Source organism: Cetorhinus maximus, chromosome 2 (genome assembly GCF_964194155.1).
Source record: "Cetorhinus maximus chromosome 2, sCetMax3.hap1.1, whole genome shotgun sequence".
In the NCBI taxonomy this organism is placed as follows: Eukaryota; Metazoa; Chordata; class Chondrichthyes; order Lamniformes; family Cetorhinidae; genus Cetorhinus; species Cetorhinus maximus.
Window position 1 is genome coordinate 192,857,615 of NC_135880.1, and position 16,973 is coordinate 192,874,587.

At 44.1% G+C, this 16,973-nt stretch overlaps 2 protein-coding genes across 3 annotated transcripts in view; one reads left to right on the forward strand and one right to left on the reverse strand.

The window, feature by feature from the left end:
* foxred1 (FAD-dependent oxidoreductase domain containing 1) overlaps nt 1–1,594 on the reverse strand; it is a 54,308-nt gene extending 52,714 nt beyond the window's left edge. The window contains exon 1 of the mRNA XM_078531019.1: nt 1,438–1,594. Coding sequence (XP_078387145.1) covers nt 1,438–1,585 — 148 coding nt within the window. The 5' untranslated portion in view covers nt 1,586–1,594. The remainder of the gene's footprint in view (nt 1–1,437) is intronic.
* Nucleotides 1,595–2,119: 525 nt separating this feature from the next.
* The window catches only part of srpra (SRP receptor subunit alpha), a 43,903-nt gene continuing 29,049 nt past the window's right edge, over nt 2,120–16,973 (forward strand). Inside the window, exons 1-2 of one of the 2 annotated variants that reach the window (XM_078531099.1) lie at nt 2,120–2,340; nt 15,895–15,978. In XM_078531099.1, the coding sequence (XP_078387225.1) occupies nt 2,224–2,340; nt 15,895–15,978 (201 nt within the window). In that variant the 5' untranslated portion in view covers nt 2,120–2,223. The remainder of the gene's footprint in view (nt 2,341–15,894; nt 15,979–16,973) is intronic. The other variant, XM_078531093.1, reaches the window with a different exon arrangement.

Sequence of the window (16,973 nt, forward strand, 5' to 3'; positions counted from 1 at the left end):
ATGAGGTTAACAGGCTCAAAGCAATTTATTTTAATTTTGAAAATTAATTTTGAAAAAAATTTCTACAAACATTTGGGTTCCATACCCTCAGTTTTATTGGCGTACTCACGAACATGAAATTCTTAGCAATTTTGGCTGACAAATCCAGGCCAACTCCTTTGTATTTAATCATACAATATTTTCCAATAATGTAAATTCCTTGAAATATTTAATCAAGTCAAATTCACATTACAAATAAAACCAGAGATTAATAAAACAGAAAATGCTGGAAATACTCAGCAGACCAGGGGTTGTTAAACCAAGATGCCGTATGGCCTTTGAGATCAACATAAAAGAACGTCAGCAGGGAAGTTCTTTCCAGTGTCCTGGCCAACATTTATCCCTTAACCAACATCATCATTTGGAAGCTTGTTGTGTGCAAAGTGGCTTACACGCTTCCTATAATACAACTGTGAGTACACTTAAAAAGTACTTCAGCCCCTTGGAAAAGGCTTTTGGACATCCGAAGATTATGGAAGGGGCTACTCTGGTGCCTGTCTTTCTTGCTTAAACAGATGAGGCTGGGGATTCATTTCCAGGTTAAACTTCCGTAACATTTCAAATGAGATTTGATAGGTGGATGAAGGTAATGGGGACATAGGAATGTATACATTTGACTACATGGAAATAGCCTTGTCCCTACCAGCGTTAACCTTCAGAGGAGCAAACAAATTCACACGTGATAACTGTGATTAAAATTATTTACTCGCCTAAAGGCTAACTGACCATGGACTACCTCTAACTGTGTTATCACTTACAACATATGCATTTCTAGTCCTTTATGTCTGATGTAGTGTCTGGGGTGTGAGTGTAATATGTAGAAATTGGTTAACATACTTAACTACATAACAGCAAACGCACTTAAAAAGAATTGGATCTAAAACACCTCTTTCTGTGTAATGCACAAGGTTGCAACATAGTCCATTTGGCGCTAAAAACCAATCCTTTTTTTAATTCATTGGATGTGGGTGTCACTGTCTAGGGCAGCATTTATTGCCCATCCCTAATTGGGCATCTAAGGGAGCATTTAAGAGTCAACCATATTGTTGTGGGTCTGGAGTCACATGTCAGCCAGACCAGGTAAGGACGGCAGATTTCCGTCCCTAAAGGGCATTAATGAACCAGATGAGTTTTTACAAACAATCCACAATGGCTTCATTTTAATTCCAGATTTTTACTGGATTCAAATTTCACCATCTGCCGTGGTGGGATTCGAAAGCAGATCCCTGGAATACCTGGGAATACCAGTCCAGTGACAATGCCACTGTGCCTCCGTCCATGCCCCCGAACAGGATTTTGAAATTGTTTAAAAAGTGTTAATGACTAAGGAGGACGCATTGCTGCAACTGCAGAAACGTTCATGCACGGTGAGGTCCGGTCACCTTTAAGGATACTTACCTTGAATGAAGTCGCGTTTCCGAGCATGTGCGCCGCTGCTGCTGCTGACGGCGGCCCGGCCTTGCCGTCGGCCCAGCAAACATGCACAGCGGTGCGGGAAGCTCAGAAAGCCGAGAGCTCGAGATCCACAGCAGCTCCAAAGAAACATTGTCTGTCTCTGGGTGGAGGCGAGGGGGGAGGGGTGGCAGTGAGCGGAGTGCCCAAGCGCTCAAAGGGGCGGGGCCCGCCGTACCGTACGTCACTGGGCGGCGTGGCGTCACTCCGCACACCGCATCAAAACCGATTCGGGCAGGCGGCCCCATCACGTGATGGGTCTCTTTCTCTCCCCCCACCCCCGCTTCAGCTTTACCTTCGAGGGCGGGAATTAAAATAAATCGTAAGACAAATAAATGTGCGTCATCAGACCTCCCCGCCCCTTTAATAAAGAGACCGGCTCCCGTTCGGCACAGTTTGTCATATTCCTGTCAGAACGGGAGGGCTGTGAAGCAGTTGACATTCTGCCTCAGTTTTTTTTTAAACTTTGCACCGTGGAGATTTTCTCGTCGCGAAATAAAAATCAGGGACCCTTCAAATCCGACCGTGGGTCAGTCCGAGCGCACCGTGTTTTTTTTTTGGAATCAATCTCTCTCCAGCTGTGTACAGCCTCCTGGCTCCCCACACCACCCCCAACCCCGGGTTGGTCTCCAGGAAGTGACGCCAGCGCCGGAAGTGAGGCGCCGCGGTGCTTGACGTGTCGCTCTCTGTGTGTCCCGGATATTTCTGGATGGTTCTGAGGCCGCTTACGCCATGCTGGACTTTTTCAGCATCTTCAGTAAGGGCGGTATCGTGCTCTGGTGTTTCCAGGGAGTGAGCAGCCCCTTCAGCGGCACTGTCAATGCACTCATTCGGAGCGTCATCCTCCAGGTGAGGAGGAAGCGGGGAATTGAGCGGAGGGAGCAGGGACACCGGGAGGGAGGGAGGGAGCAGGGACACCGGGAGGGAGGGAGGGAGGGGAAATCGAGAGAGAAGCAGAGATAGAGGGAGGGGGGAGAAGGAGAGAGATATGGAATGGGGGGAGGGGGGGAGTTGGGGGAGAGGGGAGGGGGGGAGTTGGGGGAGGGGGGAGGGGGGGAGTTGGGGGAGAGGGGAGGGGGGGAGTTGGGGGAGAGGGGAGGGGGGGAGTTGGGGGAGAGGGGAGGGGGGGAGAGGGGAGGGGGGGAGTTGGGGGAGAGGGGAGGGGGGGAGTTGGGGGAGAGGGGAGGGGGGGAGTTGGGGGAGAGGGGAGGGGGGGAGTTGCGGGAGGGGGGAGGGGGGGAGTTGCGGGAGGGGGGGAGTTGGGGGAGAGGGGAGGGGGGGAGTTGGGGGAGAGGGGAGGGGAGAAGGGGTGTGGGGCAGGGAGAGAGAGAGCATGGGGAGAAGGGGTGTGGGGCAGGGAGAGAGAGAGCATGGGGAGGAGAGTGAGCGGGGGAGGGGGGGAGGAGGAGAGAGAGTGAGCAAGCGAGGGGAGAAGGAGAGAGAGTGCAGGAGGGGGGGGAGAGGAGAGAGAGCATGCGTGGCGGTGGGTGGTGGGGTGTGGGAGAGAGAGAGAGCCCAGCAAGGAGGTTGTGGTGAAAGAGAAAAGGGGAGCATGGTGTTGAGGGGGGAGGCTCTGCCCCCTTGAGCTGGCATTCGATGGCACCCCTGAGCCTCGCCTGGTTTCCCCCTCTTTCCAATACCGCCGGACTGGTGTGGTTGCAGTTTTTGTCTCCTTTTGCCCCCATCATACTTTTTCCATTAATGCTGGGCAATAAACGGGTGTACATTGGGAATTAGAGTAAGGAGCAGAGCAGAGCAGAGTGGAGTGGGGCTCCGTGCTCCGTACAGTCTCGTTCCAGTGTTGGAGCTGGACTCTGCATTTAGCGCATCACTATTCTATAGTTTGGAATGATAGGACTTATCCCTGAAAGTAACTAACTAACAATGGTATGAAGTGTAATAGCTGTAACTTGATGGATTAAATAAGATTAGGACTGAAGCAATTAAACTTGGCAATAGGTGTCAGATACCTGACTATCCATGTAGATTCAGGGGAGTAGCTGCCCCATGTCACTATATCAATAGTTTGCCATATCAAGACTTCATCTGATGCAGGGCACTTTTCAGTCACTGGCACTGAACTTGGTTGAAAGATTTGCCATGATATAGCATGTTTCACAAATTCAGAGCGTCCCAAAGTGTGTTACAGCCAGTGAAGCGCTTTTGAAGCGTGTTTGCTGTCAGTTAGGAGATACAGTAAGCTATTTGTGCACAGCAATTTACCACAAACAGCAATGTAATGATGACTAGATAATTTGTTTTGTGATATTGATTAAAGGATTATGTTGACCAGGCTGGACCTCCCCGTCTTTCTTCAGAATAGTGCTATGGAATCTTTTAAGGCCACCTTAGAAGATAGACAGGCCTTGGTTTAACATCTCACCAGAAAGATTGATTGTTGGGTGGGTAAAAATTAAATAGATGACAAATCAAATTGTTGGAAGCAAAGTTATTTATGATGAGGTTTTAGGAAATTGGATGACACATTCTGGCCCATGTCAAATGCCTGCTGTTTGCCACACTTCAGTCAGTGAAAGTCCTATCTAACATTTCAGCCATGTGCTTTAGGAAAGCTCCCAAACATGCGCTGCATATCGTTTGTGAATTTGTTGAGACTTGGAATAATTGCACTTCTTAACCTAAATTAGTTCAGAGTCTTGTTCACATTTACATGGGGCTATCCAGTGTGAATGTTGATTAAAACCCCCTGCTTTTTATCATGGTCAGAATTTCCTGAGGTTTATTGCAGCAAGTAAGATTTGTTTCAGATATAAAAACAAAAAGAAAAAACTGCGGATGCTGGGAATCCAAAACAAAAACAGAAATACCTGGAAAAACTCAGCAGGTCTGACAGCATCTGTGGAGAGGAGCACAGTTAACGTTTTGAGTCCGTATGACTCTTTAACAGAACTATATTTTTCCTTAGTTCTGTTGAAGAGTCATACGGACTCGAAATGTTAACTGTATTCCTCTCCGCAGATGCTGTCAGACCTGCTGAGTTTTTCCAGGTATTTTTGTTTTTGTTTCATGAGAATTCTATGATCATTGGTCGAGCAGGAGATGGCCAAGCAGACAATATTGAGATCTGATGCAGGAGAAAAAAACACCATGGCACCATACATAATATACAATAACCTGATTTGAGACAGCTGTGATCAGACAACTATAGGCTTAGAAGTTCATATTTGTATATAATTTTATAAATCTGTGTACAATATTAATTGCACTTCATTGTGTGCTTGGGGATGAGAGTGAATCTTCATTATTCATTCGCTGTGGGATATACCATCTGCAATCAACCTGCTCCCAACAACAACAATGAACATGAATGAACCATAAGGAGGTACAAGTGATGACCTGGGATATCTTCCCATGATATTTCCTCCTTGGCTTATGGGGATGGTCTCTAGTCATTCTATGAAGCAGAGGAATTGGTTACGCCCAAGTTGTGTCAGCCTTTAGAAGTGCACCAGGGGTTTGAATCCCTTAAAGATTATTAGCCGAATTCAAAAGCAGAGGCTGGAATGGATGGGGTACCAAGTCATCCACAATCATAACAGCTGTTCTAAGGGTGTTTTTTTTTGTTTTTGTTGAATAGATCATCATTCAGTAGATTTTCTATTTACATTGGGGTAATTGTAGGAATGTAATATTGATCTTACAAAGGATGTAACTGTTTCTCTTCAAATGGCATAAGAGTAAGAGATTAAATCCTTCGTTCCTGATGTGTTAGCTCGCTATGTTAGTGTAAAGTGGTAGTAAGTACAGTTTGCTTCAATGTCCTTGGAAAAGGAACAGAACTCAGTAGAGTGGGAGAGGCTAGAAATAGGGGACACAATTTAAAAGTAAGGGGTCTCCCATTTAAGCTGGAGATGAGGAAAAATTTTTGAGGTTTGTGAATCTTTGGCACTCTTTCTCTGGAGAGGAGTGGAGGCAAGGTCATTGAATATTTTTACGGCAGAGGTAGATAGATTTTTGACTAACAAGGGAGCCAAAAGTTATTGGAAATAGGTGGAATATGGAGTTGAGGCCACAATCAGATCAGCCATGATCTTATTGAATGATGTGGCTGGCTCAAGGGCCAAATGGCCTACTCCTTCTGATTTGTATGTTCAGGTTGGAAGATACAAGAAGCATCTTCTGAACTACTCAATTAATTTCATACTTAAGATTGGAAAATTCATCAGAAAGCCAGTCTAAATTGCCTTCGTTGTCCAGCTCTACCACCACCTCCCCCAACCCAATCACCAACTTTCTCAACCCTTCCAAGGTCTCTGAATTGTCAGACTGTCTAACATCCAGAGCTGAGAGAGTATAAATTTCTTCCAACTTCACATTGAACGACCAAAGCCACAGTCTTCGGTCCCTGACACAAACTCGGTCCCCTAGCCACTGACTCCATCCACCTCCCTGGCAAATTTTTGAGGCTGGATCAGATTTTGATGTCGAATCTAACCCTGAGTTAAGTTTCAAGCACATATACGTCACTAAGATCATCTATTTCCAACTCCATGACTGCCCCCCGTATCAGCTCATTTTCTAAAACTCTTGGCCAGCTTTGTTGCCTCTAGACTTGGCTATTTCAAAGCACTCTGGCCAGCCTCCCTTATTCTACTTAATGTAAACCTGAGGCCATCTCTTGCATGTGGCTTAATGCATACAGTCGCATTCATTCATCCAGCGTCCCTGTGCTTGCTAGCTTAGATTGGCTTGCAATATCTTGAATTTAAAATCCTCATGGTTCTTTCCAGATCATAAGAAATAGGAGTAGATGATAGAACCTTTGAGCCTGCTCCACCATTTATTGCAATCATGGGTGACCTTCTGCTTCAACTCCATTTTCCTGTCGGTCCCCATAAATATCTCTATGGCCTTGCCCCTCCCTAATTTTCATCTGCTCCAGCCTCAAAACCCTCCAACATATCTGCACTCTTAGTCTGGCCTCTTGAGCACCCCCTATTTTAATTGCTTCACCATTGGTGGTTGTCTTCAGCTGTCAAGGCCCCTCAGTGCAGAGTTTGTTTTTGCCTGTTCAAAATTTGTGCTGCTTGTTTTTCCTATTACCTCAGAGATTTTATCTTCGAGGATTTTGACTGAATACCCTTGTTTATCTCCTTTGGGCCCTGATCTGCTGTACACATGGGATGTTACAAAGCCTTCTACAAGTACAAAAACACTCCTCGAAGATGCTTGTTTGTGAAGTTCTGTTCCAGCATCTGCTGCTGTTTAGTGGCTTGCTTACTTTAGTTGTTGATAAAAGGCATATATCAAGAAAAAAACTTGTACTCATGTCATCAACATCTCCTAAAGCAAACGCAGTAGCCAATTTGCATGCAAGGTCCCACAAACAACAGTAAGACAAAAAGCTAGTTAATCTGTTTAGATGTTGGTTGAGCACTCAATGCTGGACAGAACAACAACTTGCATTTGTATAGTGCCTTTTCATAGGAAAGCCCTGGCACTGCAGGAGTGTAATGAGGCATAAATTAACATGGAGCCAAAGAAGGTGACTAAAAGCATAATCAAGAGAGTTTTGAGGATTTTCTTAAAGGAACCCTAGGTCTAGACAGCTGACCTGCAGCCACCAAATTTGGAGCAGGAGGAGAATTCAACTCTTGGTAAAGATGTATGACACTGGCCTAGATTATGTGCTTATGATTCTGGAGTGGGGCTTCAATTTCTGACTCCCTGATTCAGAAGCCATACAGCTGTCAAGTGAGCCAAGTTGCCACTTGATCAACTGCAGTAATCTTCAGTTTTTTGGCGTATATACCATGCAAGTGTGCACGACTTGTTAATTTTGCTCATTGCAAGTTGCTGTTGTCCAAATGAACATTTAGCTCTTGACCATCAACACCAAACAGATTAATAGGTCCATTATCTACTTGCTGTTTGTGGAGCCATGTTTTTTTTGCCTGTATCCATGAATAAAGGCTGAAGGCATTTGTTTGTCTGCTGCTTCTAAGGGGTAGCCTTTTTATTTGAATAGCACACAGTGAAATGTGTCATCTGCTGATATCACCAACATAAATTTCTAAGCCAGTGTGACAATTTGAATATTCCTTGCTCATTCTAGTTCGTCAGTGTCACAAATGAATTAACTTTACACAGAAGTTATCAAGCTTATACAGAGTTTATTCAGGTAAAGCCATTGTAATAACTGTGCTTTGTGTGTGGATAACCTAGCTACCTCTGCCTCAAGAGAGCTGGAGGTAATGTTTTCACCCCTGTTTGTAAACAATATATCTCAAAAGCTAACGGACAGATTTCAATGAAACTTGGTACATATATAGGATATAGCCCAAGGATAAGCTGATTAGTTTTTAGTGAAGCTGTGGATCCAGATCCTGAAATTTTTTTTTTGAAGGACCCACATGTTAACATTGGGAGATGGGGCAAAATAACATCTTGGAATATTGCAGGTTGTTTTATTTAGAAATATGTGTATTGCCTCGGCTGCTGTGGTGGAATTTGTCACAGTTGTCAATGTGAGCAGAGTTCTCAAAGCAGGTTGTTTAATGTGAATTAGCCTATAGCCTCCTCAGTGAGATGGAAGTTGTTACTAAAATTATTTATTTTTTTTACAGCTTTGTAGCTACAGAGCACCGATCAGGCAGGGAAAAGCCTCGAAAGAACTGTGTAATTGTAATAATGTTGAGTTAGTACAGTGTGGTGGAGCTACACACTCTTTGAGTGCCCTCTTCATTTGTTTTTTCACGTTTTTCCCCCATTGGCTGGGAGATTGTACAGTGTACCACAATGTGGTTATACCTGGACAAAGTTTACAGGCTGTCTTGGGTGCCAAATGTTTGAGACCTCTTGATTATGCCTTTAGTCACCTTCGTTGGCTCCATGTTAATTTATGCCTCATTACACTCCTGCATAGTGCCAGGGCTTTCCTCTGAAAAGGTGCTATACAAATGCAAGTTGTTGTTGTGTGCTCTTGCTGTTGTGTGCTCTAAGCTAGAAAGTTCTCTGAGCAATTAAATTCTGATCTTAAATTTACTAGCAACATTACTAACAATTACACTTCTGGTGGCTGTAAAGGAGCACAGCTTATATATTTGTGAATTGTGCAGTAAAACACAATGAAGAGGTTGTGTGGCCCATCGTGTCCATGCCACACTCCCACCCTCTTCCTAAAATTTTGCAGACTTTGTCTCTTCAGGTGTTTATCCAATTCCATTTTGAAAGCCCTGCTTGTATCTGTCTCCATACCCTGGTGCAGTGTATTCCAGATCCTAACCACTTGCTGCATAAGAGTTTTTCCTCGTGTCACTGTTAGATCTTTTGCCAAAGACTTTAAATCCCTGTCCTCTAGTTTTCGACTCTTCCACAATGGGTACAATTTCTCTATCTACTCAGCCTAGACCTCTCATGATTTTGAACATCTCTGTCAAATCTCCCTCAACCTTCTCCCCAATAACCACATTTTCAATCTGTCCACATAATTGAAGTCTCATATCCTTAGAGCCACCCTAGAACTATAAAAAGAATATCCTTATACCTACCTTAAGATCTGTTTGTTATCTTTCTTTTTCCTAGTCTTGTCAAAAAGTTGTACTACAACGTGGATCTGATGATGTCCTTTAATATTCAGTGTGGTGATTGTTTCTATTACTGGGGATACTTTCGCAAAATATTAGAGCTTGCATTTATATAGTGCCTTTCTCTAATTCCGAACATCCTAAAGTGCTTTACCACTCATGAAGTATGTTTGAAATCATGGCAGCCACTTTGCTGGCATTGACAGCAAGCTTCCACAAATAACAATGTGATAATGACTAGATCTGTTTTAGTGATGATAATTGAGGGATAAATGCTAACCAGAGCATGATCAGGGAGAACTCCCCCCACACCAACCAACCAACCCCGCCCCGCCCTCAATTCTCCAAATAATGCCATAGAATCTTTTAACAGAGGGAGCCTCAGTTTAACATCTCATCTAAATATCAGGAACGCCAATAGCATAGTGCTCCCCAGCACTGCAATGGAATATCAGCCTAGAGGTCTGTGGAGTTCAGCTTAAATCCGTGGCTTTCTGAACCTGGACTGATGTCAGCATCTATTCAGATTTTGTTTATCATGCAAAGTTACATACAATATAGGCAGTTTGACCAATTGTGAGAAGGATTAAATAACCTACAGTTGCACATACCCCCCCTGCTGACTTCTCATTTACTTCTGGTTGGCTACAATTGAAGTGATTTTTAGCTGGGCCAACCTGGGTCATGGCTCCTTTTAAGGACACTGAACCCAATCAGCTTTATTCCCCCATTATGCCCCCAGAGTTCTGAAGAAGGGTCATACAGACTTGAAACGTTAATTCTCTTTCTCCCTCCACGGATGCTGCTAGACCTGCTGAGTTTTTCCAGCATTTTCTGATTTTCGTTTGATTTCCAGCATCCGCAGTGTTTTGCTTTTAGCTCCTTGAATCATACCTCTTTGACCAAGCCTTTGGTCGTTTGGCCTAATTTCTCCTTGTGTGACTGTCAAATTTTATAACATTCCTGTGAAGTGCCTTGGGGTATTTTTTATTGCATTAAACGTGCTATATAAGCTACTCCTTGACACCACCCCCCCTATAACGCCACCACCAACCCATGTGTTTTGTGAATATGATGGGTGATTAACACGCCTTCTTCATAAGTGAGGAGCTGTATTACCTCAGCAATCCACTGGATAAACCCATTCTGGAACTGAGCTGCTCTACAGCACAGGAAGATTCAGAAGTCTGCTGAGGCTGTGGTTGGGTGCTTTATGTGACACAAGATTGTTTGGTTGTGTTGTTATATATCTTTCCCATCCGCTCTTGTGTTGAAAGTCCTGCTGGTATTCACTATTTAGACTTGCACGTGGCAAGTTGGTAAATTAACAGAAGACTGGCACTTTGGAATTGTGCCCTATCATGAGTCGCCATTAGGAGAGAATAACAACAAAAGTGCAGATGAAAATGAATACTGTTTATTATATATTTCTGTAATAATTTACCAACCCAAGATTTCATTTTAGTTATTTCAAACTGCACCTATTTTGTTACCCTGTTACAAAGAAACCTCACCACCCTAAGTGGTAGCAGTCTGAACAAAACCAGTCATTTGTCAGCCTGTTTGAATCAAGTGATTATAAATGAATCTGTCTCATAAGTTGAAGTGTGCGTGCAAATGATTAGAATCTTTTGCACAACTGTTTACACGTGGGAACAGCAAATTGCACCTGCAACAGTATTTTTTTTTGACAACTATTTTCAGCAGTTTTTCCATTGGGAGAGAGTTGAATGTCTCCCTGTTGGCAGAGGTGAGATGGGGAAATTGAATTCTTATGTTAACTTGTAACGCTTCCCCCCACCCCTCCAATCCAACTTAAAAATAGTTGGCAACAATTGGATGATGTAACAAAAATTAATTTTTAAATTTATCGCTGCCATTGTTGGCAATCATTGAGATTGTTCAGTCGGCTATAGATTTATAGGAGACATATTTAAAATGCCAAGTGCACTGCATTATTTAAAAATTGACTTTGATATCAAATTACCATAAATATGCAGCAGTTGATAATGGATATACAAGGTTTGTATCTGTTTTAATACAGATTTTAGAAGGCATTTTTACAATTGAGGTTCTTGAACCATTTTGCTCCTGTATACTCAGAAAGTGCTGATGTTTGCTGGGTGTCATCAGGCTTTCTGTTACCTTACCTCCAATAGCAGTTGAATGCGTATGAGTGAGTGTAGAGAGCACCCAGCAGAGTTTGAAGCTGTTCCCACTTGACAAACTTAGTTGTATTTTCCAAAACATTCACTAGCTGTAAATTGGCAGCAAGAGCCTTGACTGATCTTAATCCTTTCTTGACCATAGCCACTGAGACCAATTGTAAGTCCCTTATTATGGCCCTGCTATCAGCTAATTCAGCACTGGCTGTGGATCACACCTGGGACCCTCTGGATCTGTGTACTAAGCAGCACCCTGTGGTGCATTGAACTCCTGTTCAAAATTGTAAGAATTCCCAATGATGCTGCTTAGAGCTCAGCACAGCTTATTTCACATTGCAACAAGCTTAGGATTCAGAAGCAAAACAAAAAGTGAGTAAAGCAGTTGTTGTAATGTACCTCCTTTTATGATATTTGTGAATGGTACACACTGCTGCCACTGTGTGTCGGTGGTGGAGGGAGTGAATGTTGAAGGTGGTAGATAGGGTGCCATTCAAGCAAGCTGCTTTGTCCTGGATGGTGTCAAGCTTTTTGAGTGTCATTGGAGCTGGTCTCACCCAGGCAAGTGGAGAGTATTTCGTCACACTCCTGACTTGTTCCTTGTAGATGGTGGACAGGCTTTGGGAGTCAGGAGGTGAGTTACTCACTTCAGCATTCCCAGTCTCTGACCTGCTCTTGTAACTGCAATATTTATATAGCTGGTCCAGTTCAGTTAATGGTCAATGGTAACCCCTTGGATGTTGATAGTGGGGGATTCAGCAATGATAATACCATTGACTGTCAGGGGGAGTTAGTTAAGATTCTCTCTTGTTGGAGATGGTCATTGCCTGGCACTTATCAGCCTAAGCTTGGTGCATGATAATTGAATTCTCATCAAAGTGGAATATCTGTCGTGACAAGTTGTCTACTTTCCATCTCTTCAACCAATCATCATAGCCACTGAATCTTCTAAAACTCTCCTCATACCTTTTGCTTCAGTTCTTCAGAATTTTCTCCAATTTGTTTTGATGCTATCATGGCAGTAATTTACAAGATAAAGACTTTGATTTAAACTGCACCTTCAAGGGTTTGAGTATCAGTCATTCTCCATGCTGCTTGTGAACATTCATAAGTAGAAAAGTTTTTGTCAGATAGAATATCTTGACAGCCTTCCAGAGCTAGGGGCGTTTCTTCCAGGAGGTGGTGGACTAATAACCCAGAAACCGAGGTTTGAATCCCACTATGGTGAATGGTGAAATTTGAATTCTGTAAATATCTGGAATTAAAAGTCTAAAGACCATTGTCGATTGTCGTAAAAACCCATCTGGTTCACTAATGTCCGTTAGGGGAGGAAATCTGCTGTCCTTACCTGGTCTGGCCTACATGTGACTCCAGGCTCACAGCAATGTGGTTGACTCTTAAATGGCCGAGCAAGCTACTCAGTTGTATCAATCCGCTAAAAATTCTAAAAGGAATGAACCGGATGGACCACCTGGCATGGACCTAGGTACCGGAAGTGACAACAGCAAACTTAGCCCTGTCAATCCTGCAGAGTCCTCCTTACTAACATAGGGGGCAGTGCCAAAATTGAGAGAGCTGTCTCACTGACTAGTTGAGCAACAGCCTAACACAGTCATACTCATGGAAACATAAGTTCAGACAAGGTGTTAGACACACCATCACCATCCCTGAATATGTCCTGTTCCAAGTCTCATGACATCAGGTCATTCATGAGCAAGGAAATCTCCTGTTGATCACCACATACTGCCGCTCCCTGCCTCCCCCCCTCCTCAGCTGATGAATCAGTACTTCCCCATGTTGGACACCACTTGAAGGAAGCACTGATGGTGGCAAGGGCTCAAAATTTACTCTGGGTGGGGGGACTTCAGTGTCCACCACCAAGAGTGGCTTGGTAGCAGCACGACTGACCGAGCCCTATCGGGCATAGTTGCTAAACTGGGTCTGCGGCAGATGGTGAAGGAACCAACAAGAGGGAAAAGCGTACTTGACCTCATCCTCACTAGCCTGCCTGCTTCAGATGTATCTGTCCCTGACAGTATTGGTAGGAGTGTCCACCGCACAGTCCTTTGGAGACTAAGTCCCATCTTCACATCGAGGATACATTCTATCGTGTTGTGTGGCAACCATGAGGTGCAGTGGGCCATCAGCGGCAGCAGAATTGTACTCAACCACAATCTGCAACCTCATGCCCTGACATAACTCCCACTCTACCATTACCACCAAGCCAGGAGATCAACCCTGTTTCAATGACAAGTGCAGAAAGACATGCCAGGAGCAGCACAGGGCGTACCTAAAAATGAGGTGTCATCCTGGTGAAGCTACAACACAGGACAACTTACATGCCAAACAGCATAAGCAGCAAGCAATAGACACTAAGAGATTCCACAACCAATGGATCAGATCTAAACTCTACGGTCCTGCCAAAGCAGTCTGTGAATGGTGGTGGATAATTAAACAACTCACTGGAGGAGGAGGCGCCACAAAATCCCCATCCTCAATGATGGGGAGCCCAGCACATCAGTATAAAAGACAAAGCTGAAGCATTCACAAAAATCTTCAGCCAGAAGTGCCGAGTGGATGATCCATCTCGGCCTCCTCCGGAGGTCCCCAGCGTCACAGATTGGTCTTCAGCCAATTCAATTCATTCCATGTGAAATCAAGAAACAGCTGAAGGCAGTGCATACTGCAAAGGCTATGGGCCCTGACAACATTCCAACAATAGTACTGAAGGCTTGTGCTCCAGAGTTTGCTGCACCCCTAGCCAATCTGTTCCAGCACAGTTATAACACTGCCAATGTGGAAACTTGTATGTCCTGTACTCAAAAAGCAGGATAAATCCAACTTGGCCAATTACTGCCCCATCAGTCTAATCTCAGTAAAGTGATGGAAAGGGTCATCAATAGTGCTATCAAGCAACACTAGCATAGCAATAACCTGCTCACTGACGTTCAATTTGATTTCCACCAGGGTGTCATTACAGCCTTGGTTCGAACATAGATAAAAGGGCTGAACTCCCCAGATGAGGTGAGAGTGACTGCCCTTGACATCAAGGCAGCATTTGACCAAGTGTTGCATCAAGGAGCCCTAGCAAAACTGGAGTCAATGGGAATCGGGGAGGAGGAGCGGGGGCGGGGGGGGAGACTCTGCTGGTTGGAGTTATAGCTAGCACAAAGGCAGATAGTTGTGATTGTTGGAGGTCAGTCATCTCAATTCTGGGACATCACTGCAGTAGGAACTAGGAGGGTAGCGTTCCAGGCCCAACCATCTTCATCTGCTTCATCAATGACCTTTCTTCCATCATAAGGTCAGAAGTGGGGGCTTTTGCTGGTGACTGCACAATGTTCACCATTTGCGAACCCTCAGATACTGAAGCAGTCTGTGTCCAAATGCAGCAAGACCTGGATGGTATCCAGCCTTGAGTTGACAAGTGGCAAGTAACGAGTGCCAGGCAATGACCATCTCCAACAAGTGAGAATGTAACCATCGCCCCTTGACATTCAATGGCATTACCATCACTGAATCGCCCACTTGTCAATGGTAACGCCCAAAATGTTGACCAGAAACTGAACTGGACTAGCCATATAAAAACTGTGGCTGGAAGAGCAAGTCAGGCTAGGAATCCTGTGGCAAATAACTCACCCCCTGACTCCCCAAAGCCTGTGCATCATCTACAAGGCACAAGTCAGGAGTGTGATGGAATACCCTCCACTTGCTTGGATGAGTGGAACTCCAACAACACTGAAGAAACTTGACACCATCCAGGACAAAGCAGCCAGCTTGATTGGCACCACATACACAAACATTCACTCCCTCCACCACCGGCGCACAGTGGCAGCAGTGTGTACCATCTACAAGATGCACTGCAAGAATTCGCCAAGGCTCCTTAGCACCTTCCAAACCCATGACCTCTACCATCTAGAAGGACAAGGGCAGCAGACCCAGGGAACACCACCACCTGGAAGTTCCCCTCAAAGCTGCACACCATCCTGACTTGGAAATATATCACTGTTCCTTCACTGTTGCTGAGTCAAAAACCTTGAACTCCCTTCCCAGCAGCACTGTGGGTGTACCTACACCACATGGACTATAGCGGTTCAAGGAGGCAGCCCACCACCACCTTCTCAGGCAAATAGGGATTAGTAATAGATGTTGGCCTAGCCAGCAACACCCACATCCCATTAATGATTTTTTAAAAATCCTTCCTTCCAGCTGTGTTCCTCATTTAAATATGCACTAGTCAGTTTCTTATTGTGTTGCAGGTGGAGTTAAGACCAAGTGTAGTGTTCAAGTCAAGTGGCATTAGAAGGCGGGAGGAGATGATCAGGCCAGGGCCATAAGCATAATTCAGGTCTTACATTCTAAGTTTGTTTTTGTATGTTTCTACTATAAGTAACTATTTCCCCACCTGCACAGGCATGCAGATGGAATTGTAGCCTGGAAATTTAATAGACGGTTTATTATGGATCAATTTCTCGGGGAAACAAAAAAAAAATCATCAAATGTAACAAACTAGTACCAAAGCAAGTGGCTTGGAAAGTTAGTCGTTTCTTGCTGACGCAGCATTGTCAACGCGTGTATGAGAGAAATATCTGTCAAGTTGACATCCCAGAGCAAATTCACTGGGCCTTGTTATGTTATCCTTAACTCTGAGACATTTTATTCATTCAGCTGATGAACTAACTTATCTTTTGCAGGAGAGAGGGGGAAATAACTCATTCACTCATGAAGCCCTCACCCTTAAATACAAGTTGGACAATGAGTTTGAGTTGCTGTTTGTGGTGAGTATTCAACAGAGCAAAGATACTTGCTAAATATATAAAGCATAACAAGAAGCCATTTTCTCTTTGTGGTGTCTATGCAAATTCTTTAGTTAATGTCAATGGTATCAGGTGACACGCTATAAAATGCTCTAACCTGAAGCTGTGGTTGAGTTCAGGAAAATGGAATATACGAGCATATGAACAAGGAGCAGGAGGAGGCCATTCAGCCTCTTGAGCTTGCTCCGCCATTTAATAAGATCATGGCTGATCTGATAGTAACCTGAAATCTGTATCCCACCTACCACCAATAATCTATCACTCCCTTGCTTACCAACAATCTATCCACCTCTGCTTCCACCACTTTTTCAGGAAGCGAATTCCAAAGGCTCACGACCCTCTAAGTGAAAAGATTTCGCCTAATCTCTGTTTTAAATGGGTGATCCCTTATTTTTAAACAGTGACCCCTAGTTCTAGATTCTCCCACATGGGAAAACATCTTCTCCACATCCACTTTGTCAAGACCCCTCAGGATTTTGTATGTTTCAATCAAGTCACCTCTTACTCTTCTAAACTCCAGTGGATACAAGCCTAGTCTGTCCAACCTTTCCTCATAAAACCAATCCACCCATTCCAGGTATTAGTCTGGTAAACCTTCTCTGAACTGCTTCCAAAACATTTACATCCTTCCTTAAATAAGGTGACCAATACTGTACACAGTACTCCAAATGTGGTCTCACTAGTGCCCTGTATAACTGAAGAATAACCACCCTTCTTTTGTATTAAATTCCCCTTGCAATAAATGATAACATTCTATTAGCTTTCCTAATTAGTTGCTGCACTTGCGATTCATGTGATTCATGACATTGACTGTGATGATTGATACTATTGACATCTACTTATATAAAATACAACCAGGGCAGCTTGTTTCTCTACCCCCCCCCCCCCGCACCACCACCTTGACTGTAATTTTCCTGACTACCTTCCCCGCTTCCACTTGTGACTCATGCACTAGG